The 21,256-nt window shown below is 47.2% G+C and overlaps 1 protein-coding gene across 2 annotated transcripts in view; it reads left to right on the plus strand.

Moving 5' to 3' along the window:
- The first annotated feature begins 11,660 nt into the window (after nt 1-11,660).
- Nucleotides 11,661-21,256, plus strand: part of LOC121566527 (carboxypeptidase D) — a 39,111-nt gene continuing 29,515 nt past the window's right edge. For both annotated transcript variants that reach the window (XM_041876541.2, XM_041876545.2), the window contains exons 1-2: nt 11,661-12,464; nt 14,275-14,522. In XM_041876541.2, the coding sequence (XP_041732475.2) occupies nt 11,806-12,464; nt 14,275-14,522 (907 nt within the window). In that variant the 5' untranslated portion in view covers nt 11,661-11,805. The remainder of the gene's footprint in view (nt 12,465-14,274; nt 14,523-21,256) is intronic.

Consider the following 21,256-nt stretch of genomic DNA (forward strand, 5'->3'; position numbering starts at 1 on the left):
CCGGACCCCGCATTACCCTTTCAGGTCGAGGTGGACGCGTCTGAGGCCGGTATAGGGGCCGTACTCTCTCAACGGTCCGGCACGCCACCTAAACTCCGCCCCTGTGCTTTTTACTCTAAAAAGCTCAGCCCGGCGGAGCGAAATTATGACGTCGGGGACAGGGAGCTGTTAGCTGTAGTTCAGGCCCTTAAGGTGTGGAGGCATTGGCTTGAGGGGGCTCAACACCCTTTCCTCATTTTGACTGACCATCGGAACCTGGAGTACATCCGGGCAGCGAGGAGACTGAACCCTCGCCAGGCTCGATGGAGTATGTTTCTCGCCAGGTTCGTATTTAAAATCACGTACATCCCTGGGTCCCAGAACGGTAAGGCAGATGTGCTGTCCCGGCGGTATGACACGGAGGAGAGGTCCGTTGAGCCTACTCCCATACTACCGGCGTCTTGTCTTGTGGCACCGGTGGTGTGGGAGGTCGATGCTGAAATCGAGCGGGCGTTGCGTACCGACCCCAGCCCTCCACAGTGTCCTGTGGGTCGGAGGTACGTTCCGCTCGAGATTCGGGATCGACTCATTTACTGGGCTCACACGTCACCCTCCTCTGGACATCCGGGTATTGGCCGGACAGTGCATTGTTTTAGCACTAAATACTGGTGGCCCATGTTAGCCAGGGATGTGAGGGTTTATGTCTCCTCCTGCTCGGTGTGCGCCCAGTGTAAGGCGCCCAGACACCTGCCCAGGGGTAAGTTACAACCCCTGCCCGTTCCACAACGACCATGGTCCCACCTCTCAGTGGATTTTGTGACAGACCTTCCCCTCTCTCAGGGGAATACCACCATCCTGGTCGTTGTGGACCAGTTCTCTAAGGCCTGTCGTCTTCTCCCTATGGCGGGTCTTCCTACTGCCCTACAAACTGCAGAGGCACTATTTACCCACGTCTTCCGGCATTACGGGGTACCCGAGGATATAGTGTCTGATCGAGGCCCCCAGTTTACCTCCCGAGTATGGAGAGCGTTTGGGGGTCTCGGTGAGCCTTACCTCAGGGTACCACCCGGAGAGTAATGGGCAGGTAGAACGAGTCAACCAGGATGTGGGTAGGTTTCTGAGGTCGTATTGCCAGGACCGGCCTGAGGAGTGGGCTCGGTACATTCCCTGGGCCGAGATGGCCCAGAACTCTCTCCGCCACTCCTCTACCAACCTAACCCCCTTCCAATGTGTGTTAGGTTACCAGCCGGTTCTGGCACCTTGGCAGCAGAGCCAGATCGAGGCCCCTGCAGTGGATGATTGGATGAGGCGCTCGGAGGAGACGTGGAACGCTGCACACGTCCACCTGCAGCGGGCCATCCGTTGACACAAGGCGAGCGCCGATCTCCACCGCAGTGAGGGGCCGGTGTACGCACCCGGAGATCGAGTCTGGCTCTCTACCAGAAACCTACCCCTCCGCCTGCCCTGCCGGAAGCTGGGTCGGCGGTTTGTGGTGCCTTTTAAAGTCCTGAGAAGATTGAACGAGGGGTGTTATAGGTTACATCTGCCTGTTGAATATAAGAATATTAACCCCTCGTTCCATGTGTCTCTTCTTAGGCCGGTGGTAGCTGGTCCACTCCAGGAAGGTGAGATAGGAGAGACTCCTCCGCCCCCACTGGACATCGAGGGGGCTCCGGCGTACACCGTTCGGTCCATCTTGGACTCAAGACGCCGGATGGGGGGTCTCCAGTATCTCGTGGAGTGGGAGGGGTACGGCCCGGAGGAGCGGTGCTGGGTGCCGCGGAGGGACATCCTAGACCCGTCTCTCCTGTCGGAGTTCCACCGGGACCATCCCGCGCGCCCTGCTCCTGGTCGTCCCCGAGGCCGGGGTCGGCGCACGGCTGGAGCCGCGCGTCAAGGGGGGGGTACTGTCACAGTTTCGGCCGAGGCTACTCCTCCTCCTTGTTCGGGCAGGTTTCGGCGGTCGTCGTCCCCGGAGTACTAGCTGCCACCGATCTATGTTTCATGTTCGTTTGGTTTTGTCTTGATGTTGTACACCTGTGTCTAGTTAGTCCTCATTAGTGTCCTATTTAGTTCTCGTTGTGTGTGTCAGGTGTTGTGTGTGATTGCTCTTCTGTTTGGTGTTCTGAGCTACGTGTTTCCCTCCGTTGTGTTGGAGAGGTTTTCGCACATGTTAGTGCGCCTATTGTTTGACACCTGTGTGCGCCTTTATTTCGCCTCCGGGCTTGTTGTGCTCGTGTACTACGTGAATATTTCACTAAAGTCTTTTGGACTTAGTTTCTGCGTCCTGCGCTTGATTCCTGCACCACACCCACCTTCAGCACCCCTGACACTCATGAAGCTGGTTGAGAGAATGCCAAGAGTATGCAAAGCTGTCATCAAGGCAAAGGGTGGCTACTTTGAGGAATCTCAAATCTAAAATATATTTTGATTTGTTTAACACTTTTTTGGTTACTACATGATTCCATATGTGTTATTTCATAGTTTTGATGTCTTCACTATTATTCTACAATGTAGAAAGTAGTACAAATAAAGAAAAACCCTGGAATGAGGAGGTGTGTCCAAACTTTTGACTGGTACTGTATATTAAAGAACATATTTACAGTTAAAATACTGAAGACCTGGTTGCTCCATCTCTGCACTAAATGCTATTCAAACGGGGTTGTTTTCCTACTAGCCGGATTAGGTACCCTGTATTCATAGGCCTTGCAGCTTTATGTGTTTGTAGCTTTTGTCTGGATTATGGAATGAATCAATTCTTTACTGGCGAATGAGAACAGGGCTGGTTGAGCAAGGCAATAAATAGGCCCCTGTGGTCTGGGTGGAAACCCAATACAAACAGTATTGCAGGATTAGTAGGCCTAATGCTACAAACATTCATCACTGCAAACAACAGAGAACTACAGACATTATGGTGATTGTAGTGATGACAAGGCTAGTTATTGGGAAATTCTCTTTTTAAAAGTTTATTGCCAAAACACTCCCACTTGTCTTGTAGTGAGTCTTGTCGAAAGTCTGTCTTCTTATGATTATCAAAGTCAGTCAATTATCTACTTGTCTTGGGCTGTGAGGTTAATGTACAACAACTCCCTGGGAGACTCTTGGACAATAACTGTGTCACATTATGGATGTTTTTTGTGACATTGCGTTGGAAAATGTATCAATTGAAATTCATTCAAGCGCAGCTACTACAATATACTACTGTATATTTGAAAGTAAATACATTGCCTCACAATTTTAACCTAGGTCTGGTTTTCACACATGCACATTTCAGAATTAGAATGTCAGAAAACCCACAAACCACAACAAGTGTCACGGTCGTCTAGGAGCGAAGGAGACCAAGGCGCAGCGTGTCCAAGAAACATGACTTTATTGACTTAAAGTATCTAACTACAAAACAAAAGACGACTCATGAAGTCCACGGTTACACTGACCGAAACGGAACAAAAACCCACAAACCCAAGGTGAAAACACACAGTTTAAATATGGCTCCCAATCAGAGATAACGAGCCGACAGCTGCCACTCGTTACCTCCGATTGGGAGTCATATGACTAACAAGAACAACCAAAACCAAGCACACCCAAATACCCAACATAACCAAACCAAACCCAACAAAACGAATACACCCTGGCTCAAATACAAAGTCCCGGAGCCAGAGTGTGACATAACCCCCCCCTTAAGGTGCGAACTCAGGGCGCACCAGCCTAAAGTCTAGGGGAGGGTCTGGGAGGGCGTCTGTCCACGGTGGCGGCTCTGGCACAGGTCGTGGTCCCCACCCCACCATAGTCACTACCCGCTTACGTAGCCTCCTCCCAATGACCACCCTCCAATTTAACCCCACTGGATTAAGGGGCAGCACCGGACTAAGAGGCAGCACCGGACTAAGGGGCAGCACCGGACTAAGGGGCAGCACCAGGATAAGGGGCAGCACCAGGATAAGGGGCAGCACCAGGATAAGGGGCAGCACCGGACTGAATGGCGGATCCTGGCTGGCTGGCTCTGGCGGATCCTGGCTGGCTGGCGGATCCTGGCTGGACGGCTCTGGCGGATCCTGGCTGGACGGCTCATGGCTGGCTGACGGATCTGGCTGCTCATGGCTGGCTGACGGATCTGGCTGCTCGCGGCTGGCTGACGAATCTGGCTGCTCATGGCTGGCTGACGGATCTGGCTGCTCATGGCTGGCTGACGGATCTGGCTGCTCATGGCTGGCTGACGGATCTGGCTGCTCGTGGCTGGCTGACGGATCTGGCTGCTCATGGCTGGCGGAAGGCTCTGGCTGATCCTGTCTGGCGGAAGGCTCTGGCTGATCCTGTCTGGCGGAAGGCTCTGGCTGATCCTGTCTGGCGGAAGGCTCTGGCTGATCCTGTCTGGCGGAAGGCTCTGGCTGATCCTGTCTGGCGGAAGGCTCTGGCTGCTCCTGTCTGGCGGAAGGCTCTGGCTGCTCCTGTCTGGCGGAAGGCTTCGGCTGCTCCTGTCTGGCGGAAGGCTCTAGCGGCTCCTGTCTGGCGGAAGGCTCTAGCGGCTCCGGTCCAGCGGGACGGCTCTGAAGGCTCATGGCAGACGGGGCGGCTTTGCAGGCTCAGTACAGACGGGCGGCTTATGCAGCGCTTGGCAGACGGGCAGTTCAGGCGCCGTTGGGCAGACGGGCAGTTCAGGCGCCCGTTGGGCAGACGGGCAGTTCAGGCGCCGTTGGGCAGACGGGCAGTTCAGGCGCCGTTGGGCAGACGGCAGACTCTGGCCGGCTGAGACGCACTGGTGGCCGGATGCGTGGTGCCGGAACTGGAGGTACCGGGCTGAGGACACGCATCTCAGGGCTAGTGCGGGGAGCAGGAACAGGACGCACAGGACTCTGGGGACACACAGGAGGCTTGGTGCGTGGTGTAGGCACTGGTGGTACTGGGCTGGAGCGGGGAGGTGGCGCCGGAAATACCGGACCGTGCAGGCTTACTGGCTCCCTTGAGCACTGAGCCTGCCCAACCTTACCTGGTTGTATGCTCCCCGTCGCCCGACCAGTACGGGGAGGTGGAATAACCCGCACCGGGCTATGTAGGCGAACCGGGGACACCATGCGTAAGGCTGGTGCCATGTAAGCGGCCCGAGGAGACGCACTGGTGGCCGGATGCGTGGGGGCCGGCTTCATGACATCCGGCTCAACGCTCAATCTAGCCCGGCCGATACGTGGAGCTGGAATGTACCGAACCGGGCTATGCACGCGTACAGGAGACACCATGCGCTCTACTGCGTAACACGGTGTCTGCCCGTACTCTCGCTCTCCACGGTAAGTACAGGGAGTAGGCGCAGGTCTCCTACCTGACTTCGCCACACTCCCTTTAAGCCCCCCAAGAAATTTTTGGGTAGTACTCTCGGGCTTCCAGTCTTGCCTCCGTGCTGCCTCCTCATATCGCCTCCTCTCGGCTTTAGCTGCCTCCAGCTCTTCACGAGGACGGCGATATTCTCCCGGTTGTGCCCAAGGACCCTTTCCATCCAGTATCTCCTCCCATGTCCATGAATCCTTTATAGGCGTCCATGAATCCTGTGTATGTGGGTCCTGTTGCCGCTTGACACGCCGCTTGGTCCTAGATTGGTGGGTTTTTCTGTCACGGTCGTCTAGGAGCGAAGGAGACCAAGGCGCAGCGTGTCCAAGAAACATGACTTTATTGACTTAAAGTATCTAACTACAAAACAAAAGACGACTCATGAAGTCCACGGTTACACTGACCGAAACGGAACAAAAACCCACAAACCCAAGGTGAAAACACACAGTTTAAATATGGCTCCCAATCAGAGATAACGAGCCGACAGCTGCCACTCGTTACCTCCGATTGGGAGTCATATGACTAACAAGAACAACCAAAACCAAGCACACCCAAATACCCAACATAACCAAACCAAACCCAACAAAACGAATACACCCTGGCTCAAATACAAAGTCCCGGAGCCAGAGTGTGACAACAAGGGCTGATAACAGTAGTGTTACATTTATTCCTGTTCTCCTTTCTCTCTGTCCTCTACCACTTCAGAGCCTGCGGTTGTAAGTAAAGTAAACAGGAAGTAACAGGCCTAATGTATGTACATTTAACCCCATGCAGGCTCTTTAACTCCGTCCGTTCTTATCTTATGTATAGATCTCATCTATGAAATCTGGGGGCTTTACCCAGGGCTTGGGTCAGGTGATAGATATAGACACAATGGTTACCGCACAGTGAGATGAGGGTGTGTCATTATCACGCCGTGTGTATCCTACCTGGAGGGAGGATGTGGAGGGTGGGGCTGATAGAGCTCATGACAGGACCTCTAGCCTATCTCTGGAGTATGTTTGCTCTCAGATATAGTCTAATATGACATGTTGTCATATGTTACACATCACAGGTGCTCCCGGGCCAATTTTGTTAAACACGAAAAAGTCAGTATAACGTAACTAATATTAGGAGCATTGTTACAATGCACACTATACAGTCTTTTTCATGCTGAGGTTATTAGCCAGTGTCCATAGAGTCACTGTCGGAGACAGCCTGGGCCTGTTGCACCCTGCTGGTGTAACCATATGGGACCAAGCCCTTGGGAACCACCCCTAAAGTACTCTCTAAAACAGGCTCACATGGGACACCGCCCTGTTGATCTGTTTTACCACAGCTGTCAGCTTAGCACAACTAGACTGGTGCTGACACACACCCTGCCATTTAACAGGCAGTTCAACATGTTTAGTAATATTTCCCCTACCATGACTCAAGCAAAATACTATGAGAACTCCATTCAGATGGGAAAAATGTAGAAATATATGTTATGCTACTGCCATAAAGCGTAGCATCAAATAGATTTAAAATAACCCACCAAACTGTCTTGTGGTTTTATATCTAAACTCTTTACCAGTCAACCAAAACCAAAGAACCCAGAATCAATCTGCAGGCCAGACAGTCACAGTGATGCAGCCATTTGAGACGATGTTCAACAGCTGCATGTACCACTCTGGCTTGTATTCTGGCTTGTCCGAGGCTGACTCAGTACTGTGTTAGTAAGGGCTTACTCAGTGCTTTCTGATACCTTTCCTCTCGCAGTGAGAACTAGCCTAACAAGCACAGATTCAACCCTGATGTGTGTGGATTAAACAGCCGCCTTACTGGAGATTACTTTTTTATCTGGTGCATGGTAAGTGATTACAGCCACTCACTGAGGATGGATGGATGGATGGATGGGTGGATGGATGGACGGACACTTTAACTCTACCCACATGTACATATTACTTCAACTACCTCAACTAGCCGGTGCCCCCGCACATTGACTCTGCACCGGTACCCCCCTGTATATATAGCCTCCCTACTGTTATTTTATTTTACTTCTGCTCTTTTTTTCTCAACACTTTTTTGTTGTTGTTTTATTTTACTTTTTTATTAAAAATAAATGCACTGTTTGTTAAGGGCTGTAAGTAAGCATTTCACTGTAATGTCTGCACCTGTTGTATTCGGCGCATGTGGCCAATACAATTTGATTTGATTTGATTTGACTTGTTTCCTCTTTTCCTTTTCTCCCCCACCTCATCCTCTCACTGCCTCTGTGTCAAATACCTTCTGAAGATTGCTGTATTAAAGACACGTCCTGTAGTTGGCCAAATCTCAAGCAGCCAAGTTAGCGGTCTCTGCTGCTGCCTGTGTGTGTGTGTGTGTCGTTTCATTATGTAAATGCTGAATCGGCTGTGTTGTATCTTGCCCACATCGTGCTGTCTGATATAATCTGCACACAGCAGCATTTCTAACCTGAGGCTGGTAGGCCTCACACATTCACATAAAAGAGCTGGTCTTGTTGTTTGTGATGTTTGTCTCCTGTGAATTAGTGTGTGAGTGTGTGTGTGTGTGTGTGTGTGTGTGTGTGTGTGTGTGTGTGTGTGTGTGTGTGTGTGTGTGTGTGTGCATATGCGTGTGTGCAACTATGCTTACTAGCATGCATTTGCATGCTGGATTGTGTCTGTGTAAAGGTGGCAGAGTGACTTGACCTTGTTTGTCTCTGTGAGGAAGAGAGTTGATTTTCCTACTTCTATTAGGTTCCAGCGCCCACCCAGTCATGGCAACCCTCCAGAGGCCTAGTGCCTGCCTGCTGTCTGGCTCTGTGCTGAGGACAATCTGGGAGCACTGCCTGAGCGGCAGGTGGCATCAGGCCACAGCAAACACATTCCTCCCCCTGGCAGCGCTGGACTGGAGGAAAGGCTGGTGCTGGCCACAGCCGGTTCTGCTCTGCTCTGCTAGAGGATCTTTGCATTGATCAACACCTTGTAGACTACATCCTGGGTTATGTGGAGATTTAAGGAAGTTCCTGATTCAAAGCGTTAGGTCTCTGTCCATGCTGTTGCTTTCATGACCTAAACAGAAGAGATTGAGTCAACACACTTGCTTGTGACAGTGAAGTTTATTTTGTATGCTTGCCCACTTTTTTTTGTTTGTGGTTTTGAAGCAGAGACAATTAAATGTTTACAGGAAAAATGTTTGACATAGGCTATATTTTGTAATCCCTGTTCAGGAGGCATGCAGGACTATAACTACCTGAAGCCCACTTCCTGTTCCTGCCAGGCTAGGCCAGACAGGCACTCTCCTCTATGGGCTATGTTCCAATATCCATTCTAGCATTCCACTTAGAATGCCTAATACATTGCTTCACTCACATAGTAAGCTTGTACCGATATTGGAACAGAGGCCCAATATTGGAACAGAAGCCTGGGTTCTGGCCTCAGTCCATGTCTCTAGCTCTACTTACTGTTATTGACACTGACATTATTACATTTAACAGATACAAGTAGCTATCCTTGATAGTGTCACGCCTACTCCTGCTCCCTCTCTCCAGCGCTCGACGTCGCCGGTCTACTAACTAATGGCCCTGGCAACCATTATTACACACACCTGCTCCCCATCATTACGCACACCTGCTCCCCATCATTACGCACACCTGGACTTCATCATCACCTTGATTACCTTCCCTTTATTCAGCCCTCAGTAGCCTTAGTCATCAGGCAGTATTGGTTTGTTTTCATGTTCAGTACGCATCCCCTGTTTTGTTCATTTGCCTTGCATCATTGTTATTCAACTCTCCTTCTGCACCTGCTTCCTGACTCCCTGCGTATATGTGACAGAATACTGCCTCACAATATGGAAGCAGCAGAGGAGAAAACCATCTTCCAGAAGATCCAGGAACAGGATCATCTACTCCACCAACACCACGACCAGCTGGCGCAACTGGGTATGGCCATGGAGGAGGTTCTCCACATTCTCCACCGCCTCGACACCACCAGCGAGGCTCCCCATACCCCTATCAGAGGGCCTCCTAACACGGGTCGTCACAGTGAGCCAGTCCCCCAGCCTACCCAGCCGTCCATCCAGGTCAGCGATGCCCTACTGTCCCTTCCAGAGAAGTATGACGGTACTCCATCGAAATGCTGTGGCTTCCTACTCCAGTTCTCCCTCTATTTCGCCCATCAGATGGGAGCCCCCACCACCGAGAGGTCCAAGGTTGCCACAGTCAGTTCCCTGCTGACCAGACGGCGTTGGAGGAGGAGCTGGGTTCCTATGAGAGGTTGATGGCTCTGTTCAGGGCGATCTTTGACCATCCTCCAGAGGGCAGAGAGGGAGGTGAGCAACTTCCCCAACTGCAGCAGGGTGCCCAGACTGCTGCAGAGTACGCCCTCACCTTTCGGTCTGTGGCAGCCTCCAGTGGCTGGAATGAGCCGGCATTCCGCACTCTCTTCCGGTGAGGACTGCGCGATGAGGTCACCGACGGAGTTGGCGTATCGGGATGACAACCTATCCTTGGACGCACTCATCGTGATCCGTCTGGATAACCTTCTTCGGGAGCGCTGGTGCCCACCACTCGCCTCCCTCCTTTGGCTGTCCTGAAACAGAGCCTGAACCCATGGAGGTAGGGGCCACACACCTCTCCCAGGCAGAGCGGCGTCGCCAGAGACTGCTGTGGCTTTGTCCCTATTGCGGCCAGGAGGGGCACCAGCTTCATCGGTGTCTGGTGCGTCCCAACCTGGAGTCCACTAGGGCAGAGGGGCGACCACGTGATCTTCCGTCTCACAGGGTAGGCGTGAGTATTCCATCATCATCGTTTTCCGCCAAACCCTTTCTGGTAACCATTTCACTGGCTGGCTGTCCGTCAGGTGTTGTCTCTACAGCTCTAGTGGACTCCGGTGCCGCAGGGAATTTCATCGACAAAATGTGGAAAAAGTCAAGGGGTCTGAATACATTAAAATGCACTGTAAATGAGTGTCCTGTGACCTTACTGACCTCTCTTTGCCAAATGTGTTAAAAGGACACTATGGTGAAAAATTAGAAAAAAAATAGCTATTATATGGTGTCCCTGGATATTATAAAGATGACTAACATGTACTGTAGAGGCCAACTCTTTCTGATCTACAGGTGCCTAGACTAAGGGCTGGGGCTTGTTTGTGGATATTTTCTCCCTCTCTCCCTCTCCCCCTTTAGCTGGGTCTCCCACGCTCAGACCTTCCAGGTCCAGTCTCTGCGCCGCATCCAGCAGTGAGAGCTTCCACGGCCTCCTCCCTTTTTCACCCCTCCTCCTCTTCCTCCTCTCCCTCCTCCTCCTCTTATCCTTCCTCCACCCTATCATTCCAAGCTTGGCCAGTAGTCCTGTCAGACCTCTAAGACCAACGGCTCCTGACGCTTCTGGTGCTCCACAGCGACAAAGATGTTTACAGCACTTTTATTTTGTTCCATCGCCGAAAGAAGAAAATCGAGAGAACGAGAGAATAAGAAAGAAAAGAAAAGTGAGGGATACGCCCCACAGTGAGCGGAGAGAAGGGTCTCGGGTGGTACGACTCAGGCTTTGATGCTGTTCTCAGTGTTGTCACGGGGAATTCACAGCCACAGTGATCAATAAAGAAAGAATGAGCAACAAAAATAAACAGCGATACAAAAGTCTGCTATTAACCTGCTCTGGGGTCAATTGTCTTTACTTGTTTTAACAGTTTTTTCTCTCTACTCTCTACTAGTATATTTTCTCAGCAGTTCTCAGTAGTCCCATCTCCTTGAACAAACCATTTCCACCCTTGGTTATAAGAAATATAGGAAATATTAATATTAAGCGTCTACTAAGTGGACCTTCATACCAAAAGCAAACTATATTACACCCTATAGCACACAAATACAAACCCCAGAAATCTAAACTATTTTAGCCATAATGCAAAATAAAATACAAAGCTTCAATCATGAGTGAAATGAAATACTTTGTGTGAAGTAAAATGTTTCAATTTAACCAAGCTCTATTGAGATGTCATGAAGAGTTTATCCAACACTGCCCCTCTCAGGCAACACTAAAAAAAACAGTCTGTCTCAATTCAGTACCATTCTCCATCTGAAATATTGAGCATTATAGGACAAATCGTGCCTAAATGCATGGTAACTGTCAGGCTTATCCAATGCAATTTGGTAGTTAATAGCCTATTCTGTATGAGGAATATGTTTGGGAAATTGAGACTATGGAAATATTGAGACAACAAAGGCAATGTACAACCTACCACGTTCCATGAATATTTATACAATGCATTGCAATGCATTTTTTATATTACAATACTGGCTAATATTGACAGATATCAATGTACAGAACTAAAATACTGTACTGTATTCTCAAATAATATATTCTGCAAAACACTTTAAAAAGAGGCTCCTCCTCAAGGAGAGTGACATCAACCAAAGCCCCGCCCCTATGAAAGCGTAACGGGAAGTTGGATGCATACAGTCTGGGTTAGCTAGATAGCTTTGTCCTCATCGTTTACCTTTTTATTTCACAAGAGTGGATGTTGAAGAGGTAGGAGAGTCGGAAACATGGCAACATATTTGCGGGAGCATCGACATTCAGCGTCGAAACTATGCGTCTCACTTTTCGTCTTCCTCCTTTTTGTTGTTGTCCCCATCACGGCTCTGAGCGTCGGCGAGGCGAGGCTTGTCAGAAGCAACACCGCCGCGAAAGAGGAGGTAGAAGACTATACAAAATACTACAATTATGTGGAAATGACCCGGCTACTGAAGTTCATGGCCCTGAAATACCCTAACATTGCCAACCTGTCCAGTATAGGCCAGTCCGTGCAGGGCAGGGAGTTGTGGGTTATGCGAATCACAAAGGACCCCAACGCTGACGTACCGGGAAAACCCAAATGTAAATACGTGGGGAACATGCACGGGGACGAAACTATCTCGAGGCAAGTATTGGTGTACCTTGTGGACTACCTATTGACGAGGTATGGAGAGGACCCGCGTATCACGGAGTTGGTGACGAGCACGGATATTTACATTATGCCCAGTATGAACCCAGACGGGTTCGAGAGGTCCAGAGAGGGGGACTGCAGTGGCGACGCGGGGGGTCGTTCCAACGCCAGGGGCATGGACCTCAACCGAAGTTTTCCTGACCAGTTTGACAACATCAACGTCCAACAAGAGGATATTCCCGAGGTTACAGCTGTCATTAAATGGATCCTGGAGAAAAGGTAAGTATTTATTTCTCTGATCTATTTACATAGACCTACATACACCATGATGTGTGTTTGTTTAGTTTACATTGTTTATAACCAAATGCAGATGGTGAGATGGGGCTCAAATGTATGGGCTACACCATGGGTAGGCAATCCGTTTCCTGGAGTGGCCCAGGTACTGCATCATTTTGTTCAGACATAGGCACCACACCTGACCAACTGAGATAATTGATCACTTCACTAATTACCTAAATTCAACACGCCACACACCTCATCTTCCAGGTTGTAAAAATATGAAGTGCCTGCGACACTCCAGAACCCTGGGCTACACAGACATCCCTTACTGCAAATGATAACTGCTGCAACCAAGGACTTTACTGGCAGCCTGCATCTATCATTGTTCCTATTGTTCTGAAGCACCTCCTCATGGACCCTAAATACCCCCTCCCTCCCCCTGAAGGATCTCTCCATTTACTGTTGCCAGCTAACAGTTGGGAATGCCCTCGATCAACATCAGACTCCAATAGGCCAACATAAGTAGCCTGCCATACAACTTTAGGCTGGCCACCTTTGTCTAAAGACCTGTCAAAATAAACACTATACCTCCTCTTCCAGCTGTTACTGAACAAACAGCTGTTGAAAAACATCTAATGATGTCCTGTTATTGCATATAGTTAATTTTATTAAATCACTGTGATATCTATGGGAACACAATAGCCCACATCAAATCACATTTTATTTGTCACATGCGCCGAATACAACAGGTGTCGACCTTACCGTGAAATGCTTACTTACGAGCCATTAACCAACAATGCAAAAAAATATATAAAATAAAGGAAGTAAGAAAAATTTGTTAACTAAAGGAATAATAGTACCACTATAAAATAACAATAATGAGGCTATATACAAGGGGTACTGGTACTGATTCAATGTGCAGGGGTATGGGTTAGTTGAGGTAATATGTACATGTAGGTAGGGGAAAGTGACTATGCATAGATAATAAACAGAGCGTGTGAAGGAATGTTACAGTGTGTTAGAGTGTCAGTGTGGGATATGTGAATGTGTGGTTAGAGTCCAGTGAGGAGGGTACATCGAGCCTGTGCAAACAAATTATAATAAATAAGGTGGTCAATGCAAATAGTCTGGGTAGCCATTTGATTAGCTGTTCAGGAGTCTTATGGCTTGGGGGTAGAAGCTGTTAAGGAGACTTTTGGACCTAGACTTGGCACTCCGGTACCGCTTGCCATGCGGTAGTAGAGAGAACAGTCTATGACTAGGGTGGCTGGAGTCTTTGCCAATTTTTAGGGCCTTCCTCTGATAACGCCTGGTTTAGAGGTCCTGGATGGCAAGGAGCTAGGCCCCAGTGATGTACTGGGCCGTGCGCACTACCCTCAGTAGCGCCTTGCGGTCGGATGCCGAGCAGTTGCCATACCAAGCGGTGACGCAACCAGTCAGGATGCTCTCGATGGTGCAGCTGTAGAACTTTTTGAGGATCTGAGGTCTCATGCCAAATCTTTTCAGCCTCCAGAGGGGGAATAGGCGTTGCCGTGCCCTCCACACGACTGTGTTGGTGTGTTTGGACCTTGATAGGTCCTTAGTGATGTGGACACCAAGAACTTGAAGCTATCGACCCGCTCCACTAAAGCCCCGTCGATGTGAATGGGGGCGTGCTCGTGTGTGTACTTCAGCTCAGCCTCAGTTAAAGGTTTCCCCCCTTTCCCTTCCCCTTGACCATAAGATGTAGGCTACAGACAGACTGTAGATACTAGGCCTACTATATATCCCCTGCCTCCTGATACATTGTGTTGTTGTTGTGTCCCTCCAGGTTTGTCCTGTCAGGGAACCTGCATGGTGGCACTGTGGTGGCCAGCTACCCCTTTGATGACTCAGCCTCCCACAAGATGCAGGGTTACTACAGCCGCTCTGTGGACGACAACCTGTTTAAACACCTGGCGCTGACCTACGCCAAGAACCACCCCGTCATGAGGACCGGGGAGCCCAAGTGCCCAGATACCCCCGACGAGACTTTCGAGGATGGCATTGTCAACGGGGCAAAGTGGTACGATGTACCCGGTAAGACTTTTTTCTCCTTAACTATCAGACCACTGATGATGCTCTTTGGGGAGCCAAGGTCATGTTCTTTTTCCTTATTAGTTTGTTGAAAAAGAGGATATGGTTCACACACAAAGTAGCCTAGACCAGCTCCAGTATTTTCCTTTTGTAATTTATTTTCTTCTCTTCTTCATAATTTGTCTTTCCATTTCTTGAGAAAATATCTCCAGCGGCTTTTAAAAAATCATTTCACTCATTATCCCACCTCACCTCTCTCAGAACAATCACACATTATTGTTGAAACAGAGAGCGGAGTGCTGGGTTGCCCTGACAATTAGGTCCATTGGGGTCTATTTAAAAATGTTCTCTCTTCTCAGAGACTGACGACATCATGTGATAATTTTACCTCTCAGGTGTTCATAATCAGCTGGATATCAGGTTTTACTCAGCTCAGTGTTTCATGAGTTCATGGAGACACCTTAACATTAATATTGAATGACATGTAGGCCTATAGTAAGGGAAAAAATCTATATGATAACATGTATAGTGTGGGCTTTCACTGCCATGGTACAGGCTTACTTTTTGTCATTGGGACAAAGCCTTATGTGTGATGTCTAGGCTATGGGTTGCCATGAAAAGGGGTTAATTAATTAGTGTGATTGTATCCTCTGTCTTTGCTACTGTACATTTTCCATGGCCCAATTTTCACTTAATATATTTCCCTCAACTAATTTTGGGTCTATTTGAGAACCAAACCACAGCTGTGATTGTCTGTCTAGTCTTAGTTTAAAACCCCACTAATTAGGCTATTAAATCAGAGTACGGCTTTTAACATACAGGTGTTCCATTGCGCTGACTTCACTATCTAGCAGAGCAGCTGTGGCAGGGGACAACAGACCCAGCTAGCTAGTATTGTACTATTCACCCCTGCAGGGCAGACCTGCTCGCTGTTCTCTCCTCACAGAAAGCCCGACTGGTCTCAGGTTATCCTATCCGTCTTTTACCAGCTGTCTGTGTGTGTGACACCACCTGTCCATGCAGCTTGCTGTCCCCCCACTACCCCCCCTTAATGTTCAGGAATACCAGTGTCTGTGTTCCACAGGCAGTAACTGGACCCCCAGTCTCTGTGTTGTGCTGTGTGGCTGCTGGCAGGTCAGGTCAGGGGTTTGGAAAGAGAGCCAGACGAGGGGCGATGAGATGATACTCTAATCTGAGTCTGAAGGTTTCAGGCTTTTCCTGTATAAACGTGTGTTGTCATCACCCTATGTGTGTGTGTGTGACTGTTTATCATGTGTCTGTGTGGGAGTGTAATAGGGGGTTGTGAGTTCCAGGTATATTCTCAGCCATTCCTCAATAATACCTGAATCTGCTCTAACAGACTGCCTCTGCTTCAGTTGTAAATTATGACTTGGCAGAAGACTAATTCTGGTTTCTTCATCATAACTCACCTGAATCTAAATTGACTGCCTCTTGTAGTTAATGGAGACTGCAGGGGATAGATATCATCAGAGGAAATCTGTGTTCTATAAGCACGATCAAAGGAACAGCAGAGGTGTCATTTAAAGGTGAAACTAGGAGGTGTAAAGTTTAGGTGTCTTAACAAGTAATGAATTTGAGAATAGATTTACACAATGCTTAATGAGGAAATGACAGGAGGGAATTGTATCCAACGATATCGTAAGATCTTATTAGAACATTAAGAATGTGAGTTTAGAATCTAGCTAATTGTCATTATGACCTTCTGAGAGGTGACTGAGAGAGAAAGAGAGGAGAGAGAATTATAGGGAGGGAGGGAGAGGTAGAGAAAATGGGGAGAGAAGGAACGTTTAGGTACTTGGCAGTGTGGGTTGACTTGGATAATTGCAATAGATCACTGATAACCTTTTGACAAGCTTTTTTTGTAGACTCATTTTATAGCTAATTTACCTCTTTCCTCTATGCCAGGGGTGTGAAACTCATTCCATGGAGGGCCTAGTGCAGCATTTCCCAAACTCGGTGCACGTTTTGGTTTTTGCCCTAACAATACACAGCTGATTCAGATGATCAAAGCTTGATAATTAGTTTATTATTTGAATCAGCTGTATAGTACTAGGGCAAAAACCAAAATGTGCATCCCTTTGGGTCCCAAGGACAGAGTTTGGGAAACCCTGGCCTAGTGTCTGCTGGTTTTTCCTTTCAATTAAGACCTAGACAACCAGGTGAGGGGAGTTCCTATACTAATGTGACCTTAATTCGTCAATCAAGTACAAGGAGAAAAAGCTGCAGACACTCTGCCCTCCATGGAATGAGTTTGACACGTGCTCTATGCTATTGTCTACTATATTTGACATACCTGTAGTTTACACAGGCATATAGGCTACTCCTAGGGAAAAAGCCTTGAATCAACTGGATGTACACTGAGTGTACAAAACATGAAGAACACATGCTCTTTCCATGCCATAGACTGACCAGGTGAATCCAGGTGAAAGCTATGATCCCTTATTGATGTCACTTGTTAAATCCACTTCAATCAGTGTAGATGAAGGATTTTTAAGCCTTGAGACAATTGAGACATAGATTGTGGATGTGTGCCATTCAGAGGGTGAATGGGCAAGACAAAAGATTTAAGTGCCTTTGAACGGTGTATGGTAGTAGGTGCCAGGTGCACAGGTTTGTGTCAAGAACTGCTACACTGCTGAGTTTTTCACGCTCAACAGTTTCCCATATGTATCAAGAATGATCCACCACCCAAAGGACATCAGCCAACTTCACACAACAGTGGGAAGCATTGGAGTCAACATGGGCAGCATCCCTGTGGAACGCTTTCGACACCTTGTAGAATCCATGCCCCGACGAATTGATAAACTGATAATTCATGAACAGTTTATAAACTACTTGGGCCTATAGGCTATTTATAGCCTAAATCATTTTAACTAGCCTAGTCCTTTTACTCACTAGCAATACCCAGTGCTCTGTTTCTGACTGTTCATACTTGGATGACAACAGTCAGTTCCGTTGTTCTTGGTACCCTGTGGTATCTCTTATGTCCGGTTTAGTGTTTGTTATCATGACTTAGCATGAGGCTTGAAAAATATGGGTTGTTTATGAATTTGAAGGACCAATAAAAAGGGATAAAAAATGTAGGTGCTTGATTTTAGGCCGGTAGCAGCCACCACAGGGTGTCCGTTCAGAACACGAGGAAGCAGTAGTTCCAGTTCAAGGTTTAATGAAGATCCACACACACACATACAACACCACTCTCTCTGATACTAATTGTGGTTCTGTAAAGAAAAGAGGAGAACTTAGGCTATAGCACAGTATGGGCAAAATATGCCTATTTGCATGTCAACAACTAAACAGGCTATGTGGACCCAAACAGATGATAGATGCACAAAGAACAATAGAGCAATGTAGAAATAACTACACATTATAAAACAACATAATAAGCATGAGTGATCTACAACCGAAAATAGCCTAGCACCACAGACAAATGCTAACAAATGCTAATGGTTAATAAGCATGCTAAATAGTAATGCATTCCGGATGCTAAAACTAACGCTAGCGGGAGTATGCAAGCTAGCTAGCTAACAAGTTTAACACAAATGGTACATATTTACAACATACACTATTTAGCTCCAAACAACAAGACATCAAGATTTTTGCACTTAGCTACACGCACAATAAGGAGGTAGTATAAGCAGGAGAGAAAAACAGGTTGGTCATCAGAATGGAAACTACAGACTGCCTGAGGCACTGCCTGGTCGGGTATTACACTAAGTCCCTGGGGAAAAGGCTGCTGATTGGCTAATACAATTATGATGATTGGTGTGACCTTATTCCAATAGGAAAACCAAAAGAAAGTTGGGGTCTTGGAAAGGAGATGAGCTGGCTGTTTTTACAAGGCTGAAATGAGAACCGCTGGACCTACAATTGAGGTCGGAGGTTTACATACATCTTAGCCAAATAAATTTAAACTCAGATTTTCACAATCCCTGACATTTAATCCTAGTAAAAATTATGTCTTAGGTCAGTTAGGATCCTCACTTTATTTTAAGAATGTGAAATGTCAGAATAATAGAAGATAATTATTTATTTCAGCTTTTATTTCTTTCATCACATTCCCAGTGGATCAGAAGTTTACATACACTCAATTCGTATTTGGTAGCATTGCCTTTAAATTGTTTAACTTGGGTCAAACATTTCAGGTAGCCTTCCACAAGCTTCCCACAATAAGTTGGGTGAATTCTGGCCCATTCCTCCTGACAGAGCTGGTGTAACTGAGTCAGGTTTGTAGGCCTCCTTGCTCGCACACGCTTTTTCAGTTCTGCCCACAAATGTTCTATAGGATTGAGATCAGGGCTTTGTGATGGCTACTCCAATACCTTGACTTTGTTGTCCTTAAACCATTTTGCCACAACTTTGGAAGTATGCTTGGGGTCATTGTCCATTTGGAAGACCCATTTGCGACCAAGCTTTAACTTCCTGACTGATGTCTTGAGATGTTGCTTCAATATATTCACATCATTTTCCTTCCTCATGATGCCATCTATTTTGTGAAGTACACCAGTCCCTCCTGCAGCAAAGCACCCCCACAGCATGATGCTGCCACCCCCGTGCTTCACGGTTGGGATGGTGTTCTTCGGCTATGCCCTTTTTCCTCCAAACATGACGATGGTCATTATGGCCAAACAGTTCTATTTTTGTTTCTTCAGGCCAGAGGACATTTCTCCAAAAAGTACGATCTTTATCGCTATCTGCAGTTGCAAACCGTAGTCTGGCTTTTTTATGTCGGTTTTGGAGCAGTGGCTTCTTCCTTGCTGAGCGGCCTTTCCCGGTTATGTCGATATTGGACTCGTTTTACTGTGGATATAGATACATTTGTACCTGTTTCCTCCAGCATCTTCACAAGGTCCTTTGCTGTTGTTCTGGGATTGATTTGCACTTTTCGCACCAAAGTACGTTCATCTCTAGGAGACAGAATGCGTCTCCTTCCTGAGTGGTGTGACGGCTGCATGGTCCCATGGTGTTTATACTTGCGTACTATTGTTTGTACAGATGAACGTGGTACCTTCAGGCGTTTGGAAATTGCTCCCAAGGATGAACCAGACTTGTGGAGGTCTACAATTTATTTTCTGAGGTCTTGGCTGATTTCTTTTGATTTTCCCGTGATGTCAAGCAGAGAGGCACTGAGTTTGAAGGTAGGCCTAGAAATACATCCACAGGTACACCTCCAATTGACTCAAATGATGTCAATTAGCCTATCAGAAGCTTCTAAAGCCATGACATAATTTTCTGGAATTTTCTAAGCTGTTTAAAGGCACAGTCAACTTAGTGTATGTAAACTTCTGACCCACTGGAATTGTGATACAGTGAATTATAAGTGAAATAATCTGTCTGTAAACAATTGTTGAAAAAATAGTAAATGTCCTATTTTGATCAGGTTCACCATCAGCGATAGTTTTGGTAGTTTTGCTTTATACAACCACTGTATATGGTCATTTTTAGATATACAGGGACAAGTTGATAATTTCAAAATGATGACAGCCATCATCACTTTTGCGAGCGAAGCGGCACTGCATGGTCGAAACGGGAGGAGTTGTGCTATATATATTCATTGGCTATGTCATGGCTAATTTGTAAAGATAAATATTTATACATTACTAGCTCAAACCATTTTTAGTGGGTGATGGTGATTTCAGATCAAAAGTGGGTGGAGAAATATAAAAACGTACATTGCCTCCTACTAATCTAATAGTGGGGTGGGAGAAGCCCACTAGTATCCCTTGGAGTGTTTATCCGACCAAAAATAAATAAAATAATGATGTTCCCCCCCACTTCTAAAATCAAAGTTGCGCCCCTGCATCAGACAGCAGCTCAGACCGATCCAGCTCAGAGAGGCCCAGCTCAGAGAGGCCCAGCTCAGAGAGGCCCAGCTCAGAGAGGCCCAGCTCATGAGTTCCATCAGCAGCAGATTTTAATTTAGAATGGGAAATGTATGTTTATTCACCAAATGTTAGTGCACTGATTCGCATCAATTCATTTGTCTAATCAAACCGGATTGCATCGAATCATTTCAAACTAAAACGTATTGTATGGGATCCGTGATATGTACGAATCGTCTTGAAAGGGAAAGATGCACATCCCTACCTACTATAGGTCTGTTATTTGTTTTTCATAACTGATAATAATCTCATAGATAGAAAACAACAGCCTAACTCACTGACTTCACAGCTAACCTTTTTAACAGCCATCAGGACAAATCATTATGCTGTAGTAGAGAACTATATTAAAGAACATATGTGGCCTCATTTACAGTTAAAATACTGAAGGCCTGGTTGCTCCAGCTCTGCACTAAATGTTATTCAAACGGGGTTGTTTTCCTACTAGCCGGATTAGGTACCCTGTATTCATAGGCCTAGCAGCTTTATGTGTTTGTAGCTTTTGTCTGGATTATGGAATGAATCAATTCTTTACTGGGGGATGAGAACAGGGCTGGTTGAGCAAGGCAATAAATAGGTCCCTGTGGTCTGGGTGGAAACCCAATACAAACAGTATTGCAGGATTAGTAGGCCTAATGCTACAAACATTCATCACTGCAAACAGACAGAACAACAGACATTATGGTGATTGTAGTGATGACAAGGCTAGTTCTGGGGAATTTCTCTGTTTAAAAGTCTATTGCCATAACACTCCCACTTGTCTTGTCGAAAGTCTGTCTTCTTGTGATTATCAAAGTCAGTCAGGGATCTACTTGTCTTTGGCTGTGAGGTTAATGT

The sequence above is a fragment of the Coregonus clupeaformis genome, chromosome 5 (genome assembly GCF_020615455.1).
Source record: "Coregonus clupeaformis isolate EN_2021a chromosome 5, ASM2061545v1, whole genome shotgun sequence".
Taxonomy (NCBI): Eukaryota; Metazoa; Chordata; class Actinopteri; order Salmoniformes; family Salmonidae; genus Coregonus; species Coregonus clupeaformis.